Here is a 21,720-nt window from a genome sequence, read left to right on the forward strand (position 1 = left end):
ATATTGTCTAAAGATCTAAGATGATTTGCAAATAATGGATCTCCTGTTGTATTTGACTGTCTTTCAGTTTAATCAATGCCTCTGGTTTATTTTTGATGATTTCAAATATTTCATATTGACACAAAGTCTACAAAAATAGTAATCAACAAATACCTGACCTGTCTTAGTTCACTGTGTTCTCAAAAATCTTGAAAAAAAAACTGAAGATATGATTTGTAGTCACTTTATAAGGAATTGTAAAGAAATTTATAAGAAAACATATCAGAATTCATCTTCTCTGAAACATATTCCACCGAAAAAAATATTTTGACAGTCCCATTTTTTACTTGTGGTCTTAGATATGATACAACAAAACTTTATCATTTACTGATTTTGGATGTCTAAAAGGAAAGCACCAATTTTATACATGAACAAATGAAATGATCTCCCTTCTGCTCACAGGTGACAATTTGGAAAATACAGCACTTAAAATTTCTTGTATATTTCTTTTTTTTATCCTTCTTATACAATTTATATATTATTTCAATCTAAATGAAAATAAATTTATGCAATTAGCTCTAGCCGTATTGGTTGTAACAATGCAAAAATATATATAAATGTGCTTTGGAAATATTACTTTGAAATATTATCTTTTAAATTCAGTAAAACCTTTTTCAGGTCGCTAAACAAGCAAATGAATTTGGAAATGCATGGAAAGTCAATACTCAGTGTGCTGATGTAGATGGTGTTGATCATCATGAACATAACATTAAAATTGAAGAATGTGAGGAGGTGTTTTCAAAGGCCAGTCTTTTGAGGTATGTAAATCTTTTACAACTTGCAATGTTTAATAAAAAATACTTAATGGGCTGACTAATGTAAGTATAAGTGGTGGCCTCTTGTAACAACTGCTGCGGGACGTAAGAGAAGTCTTTTAAAATATTCAGTTACAGGTACTGAATTATCTTCAACAGAAAAAGACTAAAAAAAGTCACTGATACTAAACAGAAAAATTTATCAGAGATGCTTTTGTTATGGAGGGTTCTAAATTGTAACAGTACAGTGACATATGTGCTCCAAATTTGTTTTTAGTTTTGATACAAGGAAAAAGAGTTTCATCACTAGTATCTGGCTCATTAGAAAATACGAAACAGCATATATGGTTCCTGATAGTGAGAATGTGAATTAATATTTATAGATATCTTAAATTTGAAACCCATGCATGTCTGTTGGAACAAGAGCACAAACCATTATTTGTGGCAGCTATCCATCAGACATGGGGAACATGTTCTGCACCATCATTTGTGACAGGAAGAACATCAACTCTTTAGAGTCATCTATACAATTTGTATTTGACTTATTGCACAAATGTTAGAATAAACCAACAGATAGACACATCTACTCATGACATGCCCAAGTTGACATGTTCAATAAGGATGGGATTCTGTCAAAAAGAAATTTTTTCTCTATAATTGCAGTGGAAAGAGACAGATATTCCTAAGTGTCTTCTGATAAAAACCATCAGTGATGTAGCAGCTTTCTTATGAAAGCCATTAATACAACAATTCATGAACTCGGTTATGTGTTTGTGAGCTGTCATGGTATCAATCAAAAATACTCCAAACAGGAGATCATATGAAACAGGCATAACTAAATGTCTATTTCAATTCATTTTGCTGAAACTAGATGAATGTAGTATACCCCATTCCTCCCCTAGCTAAAACATAATGAGAATCACTGTCTCATCTGTGAACAGAAATAACTATCAGTGATTGAATGTCAGTTTACATGTGATCTAATTAAGTGTGAGTGCTTTCTTCTGTGATGACAAATAAATGGCATAAGTTCCATAGATCTTGAGATACACAAGCTGCAGTCATAAAATTGCCTATCAGTTGTAATTGTAAATGTAGTAATGCCAAGTAACTGAAACATCTATATACAATCAATGCTGAACTCATTTCTGTCAATACCCACAAAACTGTATCAGTTGTCACTGATTGATGTCACTAGGTATTTTCCATTAATTTGAACTACTTCCATAGCCCACCAGAGTATGAATGTTGAGAATATCTTACAGGCCACCATATCTTTCAGTTGTATGTCAACATCATTCAGCAGATAAATGTTGCCTATGAACAGTTTTATATGTTTTCACTTATCCTTAACATAACTTTTTCAGTAACTATGAATAATGGGTACATAACTGTGTAGGGAACTAATCAGGGTAGCTCCTAAAGACCAATCCAAATGCTCACAAAGTAACAATCTTGATGAATTCCTTTAAGAACAAATATGAATGGCTTCTCACAAACGAGCACTGTCCCATTTATGGTGAGCCAAGTCTGCAGTCTTCCTGACCAAATTTATTGCGGGTGACACAATGACTGACTGCCAAAGGAAAATGTTGACTGTGGTCTATAGGAATTTGCTAGCATGTGGTCAGTACTGGTTTTGTTCATTCGAATCTCAGATATTTAGCACCAGTCAGATCTGGGCTGAGAGTGCTGTGAGCACAGCTCTGCTGTTGTTTAGCAGTCTACATAGGTCTTGGAAAACTCTGCAGGCCCTGGCAGGTTAGTGTACAGTGGGGAGGGTTGTCAAAGGCCCTGCAGTCACTTGCAATTTGCTGTGACACCATGGGCCATGTCCAACTACTTTGGCACCAGTGCCCTGCTATACAAATCTTGGATATGGGAAATAATTTATAAATGTGTAAAAATAAATGTTACTTAAACAATTATATAGTAAGAATATGTGTGTAATTTTAATTTACCTTCTTATTTTGGTGAAACTTTGTATTACTGTAGCCTTATTGTGATTTGTCTTTAAACAGTAACTGATAAACTTAGATTGTGGGAATATCTACCTACTTACTCTCACTTCTTTTTTTCTGATACTAAATATAACTGTATCATCATTTTGCCCCGTCCAGTATCAGTTGTACAATGTGTGCTGTATGATAAAACAGCATGAATAAAAAAATCAGTCAGTCAAAAATAAACTGATTATACCATTTTTATTTAGGGGCAGTGTATTGCATAACCTTGTAACAAGAATAGAGGTTGGTAGAATTAGAAGGGGAGCTAAGATGAAATGAGATGTAGTGGGATTATTGGAAGTGCAGTAATAAAACAGATAATGAATAGAATGAAATCAAATCATGTGCTTTGCTTCAGAGAAACAGAGCATAGGTGTACTTTATTTAAAACAGAAAATAAAAATAATATTACAGATATTGAAAAATGTGAGAAATTATAGCAAAACTGGTTTTAAAGGCAGAAAAGATATTCCACTGATATCATTCACATTTATGTACCACAATGCTCATATTCAGCTGACAAAGTAGATGACCTCTATAAAAACTTTGAAAGCTAATAAGTGAAAGCAAAACCCACTACAAGATGATAATAGGAGATTTTAATGTGAAGGAGGGACAAGACTAATAGATTTAGGGCAATTGAAGACAGTGACTGGATGAACAGCAAAATAAATAAACAGAAGATTAAATATGGACTGTAGTGCTTTTGACAGTTTGAATGAGATTAAAAAAAGCTGATGTGTCTGGAAAGGTAAGCTCGCAATTGGTTTATGCTACCAGTTTCGGCTGATACAAGTGAGACGTGGATTTTTGATCAAAAAATCATTCAAAATCTGGGAACTGCTAAAAAAATCAGTCAAGAGATTAATATTGGGAATTACTAGGAGGCACAGGAAAACAAACAAATTGGTCAGGAACAGAGCAGAAGACATAATTATGACTCTAATGAAAACAGAATGGAAATGGGTTGGACATAGCTAGGCAAATAGGTGATAGGCGGACCAAGGATGTTTTTTGTTGGATTCCATGAAATAGAGAAAGGAATGAGACAATGATGTAATGGAAAATGGGTAGATGACGTTAGGAAACATAGAGGAGCAACATAGTTGACAGTAATATGTCGAAAATTCTATAGAAGGCTGTTATCTGACAGTGGATATTGAATGGTTGACAGCACTGATTATTATTATGATGATGATACTCCTGGAATTTCTTTGTGTGTTGTTATTTTACATGACATTAGACAATTTATCTTACATATTTTTAGCTCTTTGTATATGTTTTATGCTCATTAACTTATGTACGGAATAAATGCATGTTACTGGTACATCAACAATGTTTCTTCATCTGCATCTGTACTTTGCAAACCACTGTAAACTTCATAGCAAAGAGTAATTCCTACTGTGTCACTTATTAAGGCTTTATCTTGTTCTGTTACAAAATGGAGAATGAGAAGGAATTGCCTAAATGCCTCCGTGAGCACTGAGATTAGGCTAACTTTGTCATTGTGACCCCTATGTGAGTGATATGTTGGAGATATGGTATATTCCTAGAACCCTCGTGAAATGCTGGGTCTTGAAACTTTGTAAGTAGGGCTTCATGGGATAGTTAGCACTGTGCCGTAATTTTCTGCATCGGCTAATTCAGGTTTTTTATTATATCTGTGATGCCCTCCTGTGGCTTAAACAAACATGTGCCATTAATGCTGCCATTCTTCATATTTCAATATCCCCCTTCTTTTATGCACTCCATTGTTTTTTCCAACTAGGATTTTCTATTATTGTACTGTTTTTTTCCAACAGGGATTTTCCATTGTTGTACTAGGCCCTAGATTAACAGTATCTTTCTGATTCAGTCATTCACCAAATGAAGTGAGAACTGCCTAACATAGAAAGGAGAAGTTGAGCAGTCAATAGCCACATAAACAAGAAGCTGAAAATTTTAGTTTAGCTTTAAAACTTATGTTTTTCTTCTACTCATTCCAGCTTTGTAATTCCATCTCAAATTTCTGAGTATTGTATTACATGAACACTATCTTTCTGATTTATTACAGCCCATGCTCTCTCTTCGTGGATTCAGCTCCTTATCTGGAAGCTTGCAATCACATTGCACATGAGGCAACGACAAAAGAAGAAAAGGAATTAGCTGCTTGTAGGACGGCAGCCGCATATGTAAAAGCTTGCAGTGTTGAAAATGTGTTTGTATCAGTGCCAACACACTGTGGTAAGTTTTAAATATAATATCATAACACTAATTTAATTTGTTTCCAAGGCACTCTGTTGTTAATATTTATGACTGGATGAGTACACTCTGCCAAGCTTCCCTTTACTTACCTCCTACTGTGATTAGTTGTAGTTAGTAATTTGCAGTGATAGTTAGGTTTGCATCAATACCATGACAGAATTAAAAAGTGACATCAATGGTAATACACTGATGAGCCAAAACATTATGACAACTTACTTAAGAGCATGTTGGTCAACCTGTGGAATGCAATTCAGCAGAGATTCTGCTGGCCATGGATATGGCAAGTACTCATTAGGTTTTCAGAGGTTTTTGGCACGAGATGCCTATGCACAGGTCACACACGTCATGTAATTTACAAGTGGCTGGTTTGTGGGTGGGGAGCTGGCACTCGATAGTGTCCCAGTTGAGTTTCATCGGATTCAGATAAGCCAAATTTGATGGCCAAGACATCAATGAGATATCGCTATCATGCTCATCAATCCATTGCAGCATGACTCTGGTTCTGTAACACGGACAATTCTCCTACTGGAAGATGCTATTGCTGGTGCGGAAGACCTAAAGGATAATGGGATACAGGTGGACCCTAATAATGTTCATGTAGTCCACAGCTGTCATGGTGCCTTCAAATACTACCACAGGTCCCATGGAAGCCCAGGTGAATATCTGCCAACAACATAATACCACCCGTACATGCTTTCGTGCATGGCATACTGCATGTTCTGAGCAACCATTCGCCTGGATGGTCATTACTATCAACCTTGTTTAACCATAAGTGGGATTCATCCGGCCAGGTGACATGATTCCAATGATCTGTGGACCAATCTCAATGAGACTGTGCCCTCTGTAATCATAATTGCCAATGTTTTTGGGTCAGCATGGGAACATATAAGTGTGCTCTGCTGCAGAAGACAACATTCAACACTGTGCACTGAACAGTGTGCTCCAGAACCCTTGTGCCTGTGCCAGCATTGTACTGTGCCATTATATCTATGACAGATCGCTGCCTATCCTATTTTAGAGAGCAGGTAACCCTCCGATCCCTATGTTCTCCGATGAGTTATGGATGTCCAAATTCCTGTCACCTGCTCATGGTTTCAGCATTCTTCAACCACTTTCTATAGATGCTCATGACAGTAGCACTTGAACAGGCAACCTGCTTTGCCATTTCTGAGATGCTCGCTCCATATACTGGCCACAACAATCTGGTTTATGTCAAAGTCACTAAGTCAGCGGATGTCCAGTTTTGCGTCCCTTATTATCACTAGAATGATTCCCCATTCATCTCCGCTCTGATAATATACCGGGTGATCAAAAAGTCAGTATAAATTTGAAAACTTAATAAACCACAGAATAATGTAGATAGAGAGGTAAAAACTGACACACATGCTTGGAATGACATGGGGTTTTATTAGAAAAAAAAAAAGTTCACAAAATGTCCGACAGATGGTGCTGGACAGCAAAACGTCAGTGACTGAGCATGACAATCGTGTATAAAATGAGCTGTAATGAGAGAGAGAATCAGATGTGCCAGCATGTTGACGTTACCTGAAAAGGCGCTTTCAGTGAAGCTGTATTATCAGAATGGGGAATGTGCTAGTTCAGCGTTATGATCCTATCAACATAGGAAGGGGATTCGAATGGGTAAAGGTCAATTGACAAATGCAGCTGTGGCGAGAATGATTTCGAAGTTCGAAGCCACGGGTTGTTTAGACAATAGACACCGTAGTGGCCGACCGAGCACAAGGCGTAATGCTGCTGAGACAGTTCAGGAAGAAATGGAGACTGTGCAGTCACACATCGCACCGGCATTCCATACACTACTGTTCGGTTGGCACTGAGGCATACCCTCCGATGCTATCTGTACAAAATCCATCGGCATCATGAACTGTTACCTGGCAATTTAGTGAAGCAAAGGGCATTTGCAGTTTGGGCATTTCAAAAGATGGCAGAAGATGACGATTGGTTGAGTAACGTGTTGTGGACCAACAAAGCTCATTTCACACTCCAAGGGTCTGTCAACGCCCACAACTGCGGAATTTGGGCTACCGAAAATCCTAGAACTGTCGTGGAAACTCCATTGCATGACGAGAAAGTCATGGTATGGGTTGTATTTGCCACATCTACCGTTATCGAGCCTTTTTTCTTTGAGGAAATGCGTAATTCTGGTTTTGTAACTGCTACCGTGACGGGTGAGAGGTACGCCGATATTTTACAGAATCGCATCATCCCCAGCCTGGCTGATAAACACCTGCTGGAACATACAATGTTTATGCAGGATGGCGCTCCACCCCATGTTGCTAGACACGTGAAAGATCTCTTGCGTACGTCGTTTGGTGATGATCGTGTGCTCAGCCACCACTTTCGTCATGCTTGGCCTCCCAGGTCCACAGACCTCAGTCCGTGGGATTATTGGCTTTGGGGTTACCTGAAGACGCAAGTGTATCGAGATCGACCGACATCTCTAGGGATGCTGAAAGACAACATCCGATGCCAACGCCTCACCATAACTCCAGACATGCTTTACAGTGTTGTTCACAACATTATTCCTCGACTACAGCTATTGTTGAGGAATGATGGTGGACATATTGAGGATTTTCTGTAAAGAACATCATCTTTGCTTTGTCTTACTTTGTTATGCTAATTATTGCTATTCTGATCAGATGAAGCGCCATCTGTCGGACATTTTTTGAACTTTTGTGTTTTTTTGGTTCTAATAAAACCCCACGTCATTCCAAGCATGTGTGTCAATTTGTACCTCTCTATCTACATTATCTACATCTACATCTACATCCATACTCCGCAAGCCACCTGACGGTGTGTGGCGGAGGGTACCTTGAGTACCTGTATCGGTTCTCCCTTCTATTCCAGTCTCGTATTGTTCGTGGAAAGAAGGATTGTCGGTATGCCTCTGTGTGGGCTCTAATCTCTCTGATTTTGATTCTGTGATTTATTCAGTTTTCAAATTTATACTGACTTTTTGATCACCTGGTACTTTTCTCACCATGTCAGGTGCCCTCAGCACCAACAGGCAGCATACAACCTCATTGTGGGCAGTGGCCATAATGTTTTGGCTCATCGGTGTATATATGTAATATTACTGACTATGTGTGGAGAGTATGATGACTACTTCAGGTGAAGCATTCATAATAAAGAATCTCTGCAGTAAAAGACTGCTACATGAATTGCTCCACATCTTAGCTAAAGTGGTAGGAGTTTAGAGATACAGCCAAAACTAATGGAATAAAGTTACTTAAGTTAATGTCATTCCATTAATTCTCATGCTATCTCATGTTCAGGTTTACTAGAAGGTGGAACGGCACAAAAGCAGTTATGAAAGGCATAGAACAGTTTTTTGCCAGTGCGGCTAAGGAAGACAGATTGCACTCTACTGTTCCAATTACTATTGTTGAAATACAATGGATGTAGTTAATTTTTCTGTAATGTCAACACAAGCATCAGGAAAATGGCACCAGATAAATATTCGATGTTGTGGGGAAAAAAATAGTTATGAATAAACCATTTTTTTCATAAACTGGCTTCAGGGGTTTTGTTATACGTGAAGATTTGTTGTGTAGCATACTCAACAAGCATAAATGAAGTCATGGGCTCAGAAGACAGTAAAAGTCATACATTTATCTAACTTCATTTACTCATGGATTGTGTTCCCAATACTGAGAGAGTGTCAGAGTCTGGAACAAAAGAGACTGCCTTGTGAGTGTGTGAAAAAAACGGAACAAAAACTAAAAATATGTGAAATGCAGGGAGCAGTGTGAATACAAACTGATGAAGCAACTATGTGATCAGAAATGTGAAGCAGAATGGAGGGAAAGAATGCACAGTGGACACAATTTGAAGTGTCAGATAAGTGACCTACTCTAGTGCCGAATTCTTTTTCTAGTTATAAAATCAATGCTCTGCAACTTAATGTGAAAATTATGGTATTTATGTGAGTACAACATATGTCTCCTATAAAATTTTCCAGTTTTCCTCAATAGTGTAAAATTGAAACTAGATGGTACCTGGTATGACAATCAGTATGTGTTATGTGACATACCAATCAAATTTGGAGTAATAAGAGAAATTGAATGTGAGAAATTAAGGTGTTGAATTAGGCCATAAAATTCATATGGACATGTCAGTGGCTGGGTAAAACTCAGAGATATGGATTTCAATCTCAGAGTAATAAGCAGTTTTAATTTTCATTAAATATTATTGGTGTGTATTTTTCTGTGAAGTAAGAACCTTTATTTGGAATAGCTCCTAGCTTGATTATAGCTAGAACTAGTCACCAGTTCCATATGCCTAAATTAGAATGAGAATTTATACCTTTGTATATGTGATGTGTGACTGCAATCCTGGGAGAATTCTGAATGGGATGTGACCCCTGCATTCTGATTTGCATCTGGAATAAGAGAGATGTTTTCCATAGGAAACAGTGCTTGCAGGATTGTTGGGTCATCACTGTGAACACATTCTGCAAAATACTCTACATATACCCTGTACTTTTCCATTTGTATACCAAAACAGGCATTATTTAATTGAATTCTCAATTAATTCCAACTTTTGAGAATACTTTTACTTAATGGGTTGTGTGTGTGTGTGTGTGTGTGTGTGTGTGTGTGTGAAGGGGAGGGGTATGTTCAAATTCTGTTGTATTACAAATATATTTGCATAATCAATTTTCATTTTGTTATTCAGTTCACTGTTCTGTACATGGAGATGCGGCTATTGATATTGGGCAGTCATTCTCTGTCAAAGTTCCTCAGAAGTCGGCAGATATACTTATTGTACTGGAACAAGTGACTGGAAATGCTGAAACTGTGAAAGATTTTGTGAGCCCCATAGTGTCTCAACTCACACAGGAATTGGGCAGCAGAGGAATCAGGTTAGAGATATTAATAATTTTTCTGAATTGGATTTTAATATTTTTTCTGAATTAAGTTACAACAGTTAGAGTGAATTAACAACACAATGATTTGTGTTTTAGCGATGTCTGGATTTCATTAATTGGGTATGGAGCACCAGGTCAAGAATATCCACACCTCTACACAAGTGCTGGTGGCAAATTTAGTTATGATGGGAAACAAAAGAACATTGAGTTTGGTGAACGGAAAGTTCTTGGACCAATTCCATTAGAAAGCTTCATTGATACTTTAGACTGGCTGGATGAATTTACAGATCAAGCATTCCATTTCATCACAACTGCAGAGACCATTTTGGACTATCCATTTAGGCCAGGTGCTGCAAAATCAATTATCTATGTTCTGGACACATCCTGCGAAACTACAACACTTTTGAAACATGTAAGTAATTTCTAATTAATTGCATGACCTATTGTTTTTAGTTAAAAAATTAAGTATACTCATCTTATATTTCAAAGTTACAGCTGCCAGTGAAAGCACTGAAACTGAAGGATTCAATTGGTAGTCCTGGAATTGTCCTCCATCTAGTCACAAATGTTGATAACGTTCAAAATAAACACATTGTGGGTTAGTAACTCTATTATGGATTAACTGAATAATTGATTTAAATTTTTGAGATTTATTATTATTATTATTTTCTTTTAATAATAACATTTGCATAAATTTGTACACGCTTCTGTTTCACTCTTTCAGGCTTTGATGCCAATCATGCATACTATAATCAGGAAGGAAAGAAACGACAGGTAACAGAAGTCAGTGGCAGTGCAAAAGCAGCATTGAAAATCCCAGAAACAGCATGCAGCCAAATTGCATTAGCGGTAATTAATTTTTTTATCCATTTCACATATTTAATAAAAAACTGTAACTTTTAAATAAGTTATATTTAGTTATCTTTTTGTTTGTATTTTCTTACTCCCACTATGCTTTGAATAAACATCAACATGATAGGATGTAATGTTCACAAGAATTATTTAAATATAGAGAAAAATTGATAATAAATAAACTTTTATTTCAGACAAGCGGCACTGTTTTCAACAAGAATAACCTGAAACAGGCTAAGAAGTTTGTTGCTCAGCACATTGCTGATTCACTTACTAATGTTGAACTCACTCAGGACTGTAAGTGTCTACCAGTTGAAGGTATTCATACAAGAGCTGTATGTGCGGTGACAGGTGCAAGAGAAAAAGAACACTTAAGTGTAAGTATAAATTTGTTCTGATGATGCACACATTTTTTTTCTTTAACTTTTTGTAAAGACTATTTTAGCTGTGCTTTGCAGTTGCTTTGGTATTACAAAAAGTATTTCTTAACTCAGTAAAGACTACGTCTCTTTCAACAGGTTAAAGGAGTCAAAGGAACTAAGGGTGTTAAAGGATGACTTGTGTGACTTGAGTATTGCGTTGTATGAGAACTGAATGTTTGTAAAAAATTCTTAATATGGAATGAAAGTGAAAAACGCAATTCTAAGCCTCATGCATGAGGCAAAGGACTCTGGAGTTTTTCTTCACAATTTCATGGACACGTTGAAATGGACAACCTCACATTAGTTGACAGGATACTCCCAGGTTCTGAAACTGCTACTCTACTGAGTCACAGTAGTATCTTACACAACTAGTATCATAAGCAGAAATGTGTTTTCATAAGAAAAAGTGTATGACTGCAACACAAAAAATATCATTACATAAACTTCATTAACTATTGTCAACATGGCTGTCATCCTTTAAATAAATCACATTCTCATGATTTGTGCTAAATAGTAAGTCACTACACTTTCTGTCATGGTAGCATTGTGTGTTAGAATTCTGACATAATTTGCATGTGTTTGATTATTTAAACAGTTTGCTGTCTATGTGCTGTATTTATTTAATTTGAAGTTGTGCTCATAGTTCCTCACAGTGTGTAAGCAGTTGCATAAAGCATTTTTTTTTTGTAAAGTATTTGCAGAATAAAATTAGTCTTTCTCTTCTGTATTCCATTTAATTAATGATTTCCATTCACTGAGTTTGTAAATTATGTAGTGTGTCCTGTGAATGAAGAGTGACAGAAATAAATTTGTAATTTCATAATATTGCCGTGATTTTTCCCCCCTTCCTTCCAGGAATACTAAACTAACACAACACTATTTTAATTTTAAATAATGACATGAACACTAAAAGAAATTATTCAAATAAACATACAAATGTCAATTACAATACCAAATATCATATCACATATGCTTAAATAACAAAATATGGAAGAAATGGGAGAGTACGAAAATGAGAAAAATTGAGAGAAGGAAAGAGAATGAGAAAAGGTATGAAAGTTGTATGTATGTATATTACAAGGAAGAATGACCATATGAACAACAAGGCAGGGATAAAATCTAAGTAATAAGGTCATCAAGGAAGAAACAGTACAAGTTGTGGATGTTAGTGAGTTAGTTGCATGTTCTGTGGATCAGACCACTCACTATGATATGAAATCAGTTTTACAATTACAGTACAGGTTCTCAATGGAAAATTTGGCAACATGCTGACAATTTACATGATATGTTACATGCATTCAGCAATTTACACATAACTATGTTCACTGTCTCTCTTCCTTATCTTAAACATAGATACACACACAATCATACTATTAAAAATTCAGAAATTACTACCGGTATGTGGGATAGAAGCAGCAATTATCTAACAGATGTAATTTCAGTTTGAGAAGTATCGGGAAAAATAGTGAAAGGAAGAGGTTGGGACAATGACAGTACCATGATGAGCAAAGAAAAGAACAAAATTGTAAGACAGATTGCAAGTTATTCATAAATTAGAAAAAATTACGCACATTCTAATACTCAGCCTTCACATCACTTAGTCCTTTCCCTCAAGCTTACTCTGTGTGTTTTCCAGTCCAGTTCCCTGTGCATCCATTCTCATTATTTCTCCTGCCCCTCCCCCCTCCCCCCCCCTCACCAAAAAAACCCCTCCTTTCTGTCATTAATTACATGCTTCTTACTCCCTCTCACATTAATTATATTTATAGTATCTACGTAGATATCTTCCTACTCTTCACCTCTACATATGTTGACTATGCATACTATTTTCTTAGAAGTCTTTCCCTATGCTACTCCTTCCTCTGCCCACTCAACCACCTGCGTTGTCATGTGCAACATACCATTCACTCATTCTGCACTTCTGGGTGCTATCTCTGCTGAGTATTTATTTCCTTCTCTCCAAATGCTGTGCCTCCTCTCCTTATTCTTCACTCCTTCTTAGCACTTCCCCTTTTATCTAGTCATTCCACTCTAACTACTCACACCTTTTAGACTTCTACATCATGAGAAAAGGTAACTGTAGGTTTGAATGTTTGTGTGTATTCTCATGGAAAATGCAAGTTTGAATAATGAGCTGCTTGGTACATGTAGCACCTTATTTGTGTGTGGGCTATATGAAAAGGTGCCAGAAAAGTATGTATACCATCATCATTTAACTTTAATTTGTACAAGAAAACAGCAGCCTAATTTAGGTTGAAACTAGTTTAAAATTTGGTATCAAGTAATTAGTAGCTTAAGCTATGTAGAGACATAATAATTAAAACAGGAAAAGAGGAAGGCATAATTATTCTGGATAAAATGAGAAAAAAATGAAATGTATGTTTAAGGGGAACAATATAGAAATAATAACTAACGCAGAGAGAGAACAGAATGTCACTGAAGGCGTCAATAAATACACATTTTGTCATCTTTGGTGGACAAAAGTATCTCATGTAATGAGAAAGTAAAAAGAAACATCAACTTTATAAAGTTCAGATGAACAGAAGTAAAAAAAACGAGTAAACTGAAGCAGAAAGCGTCTACATGAGGTCAGAGACAAGTGTTAAAGTAATTTTGCTTGAGCTGTCATATGATAAAATACTGATTCACAACATTATCTGCTGGATTTATATTGAAATAAAAAGCTACAAGCCTTATTTGCTCACAGCATATGAATTTTGTACTAAACATTTCAAAATTTAACTGATCATTATTCGTTACACATAATTCCTGAGCCAAAACACTATTACAACAACCTCATTAATAGCATTTTGGTCCACTCATAGAACCCAATACAGCAACAGTTCTGCGAGGCATGAATTTTACAAGTCCTTGTTAGATTTCTGGAGGCATGTGGCACCAGATGTCTATGCACAGGTCACAACCAAGTCCCGTAAATCATAGGCAGGTGGTTTGGCCATCAGGGTCAGACTAGGCAAATTTGTTGGCCAAGACATCAACATGAGTTCATCTTCTTATTCCTCAAACCACTGTAGCATGATTCTGGCCTTGTGATGCAGACAATACACATCAGTCAAGGGGCCTGACGATGGTGTAGTGTAACACCAAAAGTGCTAGCAAAAATCAAATAAATTTGGAAATATAGACAGCTGAAGGTGTGTTTTGTCTTACATTTTAAAATCTACTAAATCTGAGTTCAAGAGGGTAATAAGTAGTCAGTATACCCAAAATTGATTATCTTAGGACACTCTCCAACAGTGCTTAATTTATAAGAATTTACAATGCCTCCCTCACTCCCCACCCCAAACCCATCCATAACAATCATAAGTTCTGATTTTGAAAACTTGGTATAAACTCTAAATGAGAGATGTTCTTTTAGAGAATACTGTCCTGCAGTTTAGGATTTTAAAATATAATTTTTTATAATCAAAACAATAAAACCAGATTAATATAAATGGCAGTTGACACACACACACACACACACACACACACAAGAGAGAGAGAAAGAGAGAGAGAGCACAAAAAAGCCATGCATTACTCAAGGAATAAAAGTATCTTGTAAAACAAAAAGGAAACTGTACCTGTCAGTCAGGAGGAGCTCTAATATTGATGCTATAGCTCACTGCAAAACACACTGCAAAATATTTAAGACAGTACTATGGACATCAAAACAAATGTATTACGAAGGAAAGGTAATCATGTCAGACGACAAAATAAAGACACTATGGGAGGTAGTGAACCAGGAGACTGGTAGAATCTGCTATGAAGGGGAGCAGACAGCATTATGAGCAAATGATATGTTGGTAACATGTATGGCCAGTGTTGCAAAGCTTTTTGACAAGCATTTCATAACTGTTACAGAAAAGAAGGGGTTCCCAAGTTCAGTAGATACTGCATGGATATATCTGATACCAGTCAGTATAAATAACTTCAGTAATTTTAGTATGAACCTCACTACACCTGTAGAAATAATTTCCACCATAAAACCTTTATAACCGAAAACTCTATTGCTTCTGATAAAATATCAACAAAGTTAATTAAAGAGTGGGCTGCTGAGTTTAGTAACATATTAAGTTATCTGTGTAACTTGTCATTTTATATTTCCTGAATGGCTGGAATATGCGTAAAAAAGGAGATAATGGAATACCATAAAATTTCCATCCACTGTCTCCACCTTGCGGACACGTGGGAACATGTTCATGATGACTGCCATGATTTCATGCACTGCACTGCACATTCTTTAGTCACCTTGATCACTATCTGGAGTTTGTTGCTGGGAGGAACCCGACTGGCTGAGATTTGACCTGTCACTTTCTCCAACCATGTAGCATATGTCGTACTGTCACCCTCGACTGCCAGAGGATGCACCATGGAAGGGATCTTTGGAAGTTAAATGTGGCCCTACTGGCATCTACCTGACTGTCAGCATCTTATCAAGGTGACATGGGATCTGTGTCACTGCCACCATGCTGCTTACCCATCTACTATGTCGTGGTGGCTGTCCAGCGCAAAACCTGCCCTCTGCCAGACCATGATGTTGTATATCAGGGACTTGGCAGCTTGGAGGAGGCAATCCCTGCACTTTTATTACCAAGTGTTGAGGGACTGCCCTAGGATGCTGTTTTCACCTGAATGATGTACAATGGCGAACCGCACCAAAGCACAGACCACAGCCCTCATGAGCTGCCACTTCGAAGAGATGGTGATATGAGCCTGCACTTGTGACTGTGACTTCAGAAGCTCTGTTGACATACCACCTTCTAGCAGACAGGCAACAACAGTGCCGGGTCCTGATTCGCACCATCAGTGATGACTAAGGCAGGCAACATAACACTCAATGTGGCACTGGACACTACCTGCACTCCCATTATGCTAGGTTGTATGCTAACTACCATCATTCACCAGCTGTCTGTGAAGAAGTCTCTCGGCTCATGTTTGGAACAATACCAGAGGACATGGCATTCCAGTTGGAGGTACCAGTAACTGAAGACAAATTTCTCGGTGCTATCTGAGCAGGAGCAGCTAAAAAGTCACCAGGCCTTGAAGGCATTCCTCTCAAATTTTATTGTGCTTTCTGATATTTCTTAGTGCCCACATGGACTTTTATCTGTGGAGAACTGATATTCCCCATGTTGAGAGTTCCTGATGCCTTTCTAGAGTGCCTCATTTTCGCTATTCACAAACCCCACAGGGGTCCACACATCAGACACCATCACCCCTTAATCCTGCTAAATAGCAACATGAAGGTCTTTACATGTCTTTTGGCAGTGTGACTTGGGGTAGCCTGTCATGTCATGTCCTATGAACATGTATCACCAGACATTTGATTGAATTGATAATTCTTTTCTTACAGCTGTCCTCCATCATATGGCACAGCCAGAAACTACTGTCGAGGTGGTCATATGTCTCCAGCACAGCGTGACATCCTGGGTGCTGTATAATAGTAGCTTCACACAACCAATCCTGATTAGGGGTTCAGTGTGACAACGGTGTCCCTGTCAGTGCTGCTGTACGCCTTTGCCCTAGGACCATTGTTATGTGGCCTACAACAAAGACTGCTGGGGATGTCACTGGGGGGGGGGGGGGGGGGGGACGTTGATTTTGCTGCACTGCTGATGCGGGTGATTTAGTCGTCTGCCTCCCGGCAGTTTTTCTGCCGTATGCTGCTTATATTGCTTACCTTTATGAAACTGATTATATTCACTTACATGATGTTGTTGGCTGAATGATTTTATACATGGTTCGCAAACAAAATCCGCTGTGTCAGTAAAGTCGTCTGGCCATTGATACTTAGTGCTACCCGTGCGAAGCCCAAAACCCGGCCGGGTCGCTAGTTAATAATAATATTGGTTAGTTTAAATATTGTGTCGTGAAGGGTTAATTGTAATTACATGTCTTTTTATTCTACCTGGGAGCGCTGGCTGAACCCTGCTGTTGCTAGTGCTTCATTAAGGTACATTTCCTACACAACAAGAAATCAATTTCCCCCTATATCGCAATTTAAATCTCCCTAAATTGGTCCCAAATCTCCCAAATAATTTATTAAACTAAATGGCTACATTACTAAATTTCTATTTTTTTGGAGGGAGAGGGTTTTCGGAACCATTTCACCCTAAAGAGACACAGTGGGGTGTTAAACACCCCAACAAATTTAATTTTTTTCCATAGTTCCACATTTTAGCGAGAGGGAAATTTTGGTCCCATTCTAAATTCAGTTGGTACCATTGCCTACAGCCACCGACCACTGTCATTGTTTACCGCACTTTCTCTGAGTCATCAGCTTTTATTGTTTTTCGCTTGGGGTGTCGTGCACCGCAGTGTGTCCTTTACGTACTCTAGACTTGGCCACTGTTTCTATGTTTCGATACAGTGTATCGATACGTGGAACTGTTTCAGTGTTTCGGAACGGCTGTGGTTCACTGTTTCGAAACAGTGGTGTTTCATTCCGCCCCTGTCTCGGATAACCGGACCAGATTCGATCTCGAGCCAGACACAGAAACTGTATCGTTGTTTCAAAATAAGGCTGTTTCAGTCCACCTGTGCTTGGAACGGACTAATTGTATCGAAACAGTGATGTTTCATTCCGCTCTGTGTCGGACGAGATTCGGGCTCGGCACAGGTACTGAAACACAATATACCACTTCGTGAAACACTTTCAAGAGTGTCGAAATCTTTTTGACAAGCAATAGCATGAAGCTTAAGATATCCGAAAATAAAGCTTCGTTTCTAGCTGACTGTCCTATCCCGAAATGGCGTAACATCTGCTTTATAAACACTAACCAAACAATAAAACAAAGCATACTATTCACATTCAAAATAATAAATATGTGAAAATCATTCAGTTAAATTACACTTTTTTTATAACATACGCTTCTCTGTTCATGTTCAGTAATCATATTAAGAAATGCAAGTAAGCCTACAACATTGTGAATAAAAAAAAGGCGTAGAGTGACAGTTATTAGACATACATACAAATTTAATGTAGGTATAATTGCAAGCAATCTGTTTGACATATCACTGATAGTGTAATTGTGAACGGGAAGGGCTGGGAAGCATGGTGAATTTATAGTAACGGTTCGAAACATCTTGAAAGACAAAATTTTTTCTGTTATATTTTGTTATTTATTCGAATTATTTGGCATTATTTGTAAGGCTATAGTCACTGTGCCTATTATCCACAATGATTCCCTTTGTGTGCATGGAAATTATCAGGATGGATATATTACCTATACTAACGGAATGTGGGAATCCCAGTAGCATATCCCTTGTTTCTGCAGTTTGCTCCCACCTCCAGTTCCGTTCGTGGTGGTTCTTTTGTCTTCAGCTATGGCTGTCCCCAGCCAATTGAAAAGTATGAAAGTCACACGACACGAAAGCAGCGCATTTGCTGCATGAAATACGAAACTGCCAAGACGCCTAAGTGATAGTTTCATACTTTCTGCGATATGTTTAGCGCTCTCATACCTCATTCGTGTTTATATGGACATACTTTTACAGTAGACATTCAAGATGATAAAATGTGTAGGTTTATTAAATTACAAAACACAAACTGTTTCACTGTTTCGAAACAGCGTATCGAAACATTACATTGTACTGTTTCATTTGTTTCGAAACAGTTACGTGTTTCAGGTTGCCCATCTCTAACGTACTCATAGCGGGGTTTTAAACATCGCACTGTGTCTGTTACATAACGCTGTTCTTATAGTGTGTTTGGTGCAGTTTTCATGATAATATGGCTTTAGGAAGTGATAGTATCAGAGACTTGCTCATGGACGATGGCAGCAATAATCAAAGTGTTCAGAATATTTTTGGTGGTGATGATACAGATGAAGATCCAGACTTTGTGTTTGAAGAAAGTGACTTTTCTGACGAAGAAATCGCCAATGAAGAAGCTGACCCAGAACCACCACAAAATGAAAGTAACTGCAGCTTAGTGCCTGGACTTTTGAATACTTCGGTGCCACTTGCAAGAGTTAGACATGCAGCTGCTCACGTTGGAAGAAATGGACATATATGGAGCATTCAGGAACCTGAGAGACGAGGCCGAGCACTAGCGAGAAATTTGGTCACACACTTGCCTGGAGCAAAAGGACTGGCTAAGGATGTAAGTAGTCTTTTCTCATCTTGGAATTTACTAATAGATAATAGAGTCTTAGACGAAATTGTACTAAGAACAAATCAAGAAATAGAACGAAAAGTCCAAGAAGTTAATACAAAACAAAGCTATCACGGGATTGTAACCAAAGGAGAACTCTTCACATTTTTAGGTTTACTTTATTTGTCTGGGGTACAACGAGTTCGCCATGCAAATTTACAAGTACTGTGGTCCGTTGCTTTTGGATCACCTATTTACTGCTCAACTATGTCTTTGAACCACTTCAAATTTATAGCATCATGCCTGCGATTTGATATCAAAGCCACAAGACAAGAAAGGCAATCAACAGACAAATTTGCAGCAATACGTGGTATTTGGGAAAACTTTTTAGAGAACTGTAAATCCTTGTATATACCGTCAGAGTACGTGACAGTAGATGAACAGCTTCTAGGATTTAGCAGTAGATGTTCATTTAGAGTGTATATGAGAAACAAGTCCGATAAATACGACCTGAAGGTTGTTATGATGAACGATGTTAAAACATTTTATATGCTAAATACATCACCATATGTAGGAAAATTCAAACCTCCAAATAACAAACCAATACCATCCTATTATGTAAGAACATTGTCTGAGCCAGTCCACAGAACTAATCGTAATATAACAGTTGGATAACTCGTTCAGTTCTGTGCCTTTATTCCACCGTAAGCTTCAAGATCATAAATTAACTATGGTGGGCACCTTGAGTTTAAATAAAGCAGAAATACCTCCATCGTTCACGGCAAGAAAATCAGAGGCAGCTTTTTACTTTGCTTTTGATAATGACAAGATGCTTGTTTCATATTCCCCAAAACCTAACAAAAATGTTTTTTATTGTCTTCTATGCATCTCAGCAAAGAGATTGATGAAACCACACAAAAACCAGAAGTTGTTTTATGTTATAGTTCAACAAAAGGAGGGAAGGATTCATTCTATCGGTTATGTCATTCATACACAGTTAGCAGGAAATCCAACAGATAGCCATTATGAATGCGGTATGGAGTGATGGGCCAAAGTGGTATAAATGCCATGGTCCTTTACAATTTACGGTCGCAGGTTCGAATCCTGCCTCGGGCATGGATGTGTGTGATGTCCTTAGGTTAGTTAGGTTTAATTAGTTTCCAAGTTCTAGGCAACTGATGACCTCAGAAGTTAAGTCGCATAGTGCTCAGAGCCATTTGAACCTTTACAGTTTGCTGCCACAAAACACAAAGATGAAGAGACGTAAGTTCTTAATGGAGTTATCACTGTCAATGATAAAACCATATATCGAAGCAAAATTGGAAGTTCCCACACTCAGGCGAAGTATCCGCAACTCAATTAGTGAAATACTGGGTGTGCAAAACAATGAAGCAGTGATTCGCCCACAAGATGATGGACGAGCTCTTCAGAGACGATGTAACTTCTGCCCCAGAAATAGAGACAAAAAAACAAAGACTAGATGTATTTCCTGGAAAAGGTATACGTATGACGAACATCATGTCAAACTCTGCTACGAGTGCAAGAATTGAAAATGTTGGATAATTATTGTCCAGGATAAGCGACACTACTGTTTATACCTTTGAATTTTGTATTTTTTATGTAAATACACTCTGTATTATATACTTTTATTAATTTATTATTGCCCTAAATCAGTTACAAAAACTTACAAAAAAATCCAAACATTTACCATGTACATTTTGTGCAAAATAGTACACTAAAGGGTTCAATATATAATAATGCATAGAGTTTTTCTTGTAATCCAATAGTTTTATACACACACACAACAACGAATAACCTACAGACAAATAATAAGTAACTTCCTGGCAGATTAAAACCGTGTGCGTGACCGAGACTCGAACTCGGGACCTTTGCCTTTCGCGGGCAAGTGCTCTACCATCTGAGCTACCGTAGCATGACTCACGCATGGTCCTCACAGCTTTACTTCTGTCAGTATCTCGTCTCCTACCTTCCAAACCATCTGTAGATGGTAGAGCACTTGTCCGCAAAAGGCAAAGGTCACGAGTTCGAGTCTCGGTCGGGCACACAGTTTTAATCTGCCAGGAAGTTTCATATCAGCGCACACTCCGCTGCAGAGTGAAAATCTCATTCTGGAAACATCCCCCAGGCTGTGATAAGCCATGTCTCCGCAATATCCTTTCTTTCAGGAGTGCTAGTTCTGCAAGGTTCGCAGGAGAGCTTCTGTAAAGTTTGGAAGGTAGGAGACGAGATACTGGTAGAAGTAAAGCTGTGAGGACCGGGCGTGGGTCGTGCTTCGGTAGCTCAGATGGTAGAGCACTTGCCCGCGAAAGGCAAAGGTCTACATCTACATCTACATTTATACTCCGCAAGCCACCCAACGGTGTGTGGCGGAGGGCACATTACGTGCCACTGTCAT

The 21,720-nt window shown here is 37.9% G+C and overlaps 1 protein-coding gene across 4 annotated transcripts in view; it reads left to right on the top strand.

Annotated features, from left to right (window-relative positions):
- LOC126185194 (apolipophorins) overlaps positions 1-12,032 on the top strand; it is a 126,039-nt gene extending 114,007 nt beyond the window's left edge. For 2 of the 4 annotated variants that reach the window (XM_049928063.1, XM_049928062.1), the window contains exons 48-55: positions 658-797; positions 4,854-5,023; positions 9,743-9,929; positions 10,032-10,347; positions 10,425-10,533; positions 10,660-10,784; positions 10,982-11,164; positions 11,306-12,032. In XM_049928063.1, the coding sequence (XP_049784020.1) occupies positions 658-797; positions 4,854-5,023; positions 9,743-9,929; positions 10,032-10,347; positions 10,425-10,533; positions 10,660-10,784; positions 10,982-11,164; positions 11,306-11,344 (1,269 nt within the window). In that variant the 3' untranslated portion in view covers positions 11,345-12,032. The remainder of the gene's footprint in view (positions 1-657; positions 798-4,853; positions 5,024-9,742; positions 9,930-10,031; positions 10,348-10,424; positions 10,534-10,659; positions 10,785-10,981; positions 11,165-11,305) is intronic. The other 2 variants (XM_049928065.1, XM_049928064.1) reach the window with 1 other exon arrangement.
- The last annotated feature ends 9,688 nt before the right edge of the window (positions 12,033-21,720 follow it).

Source organism: Schistocerca cancellata, chromosome 4, assembly GCF_023864275.1.
Source record: "Schistocerca cancellata isolate TAMUIC-IGC-003103 chromosome 4, iqSchCanc2.1, whole genome shotgun sequence".
NCBI classification, from domain to species: Eukaryota; Metazoa; Arthropoda; class Insecta; order Orthoptera; family Acrididae; genus Schistocerca; species Schistocerca cancellata.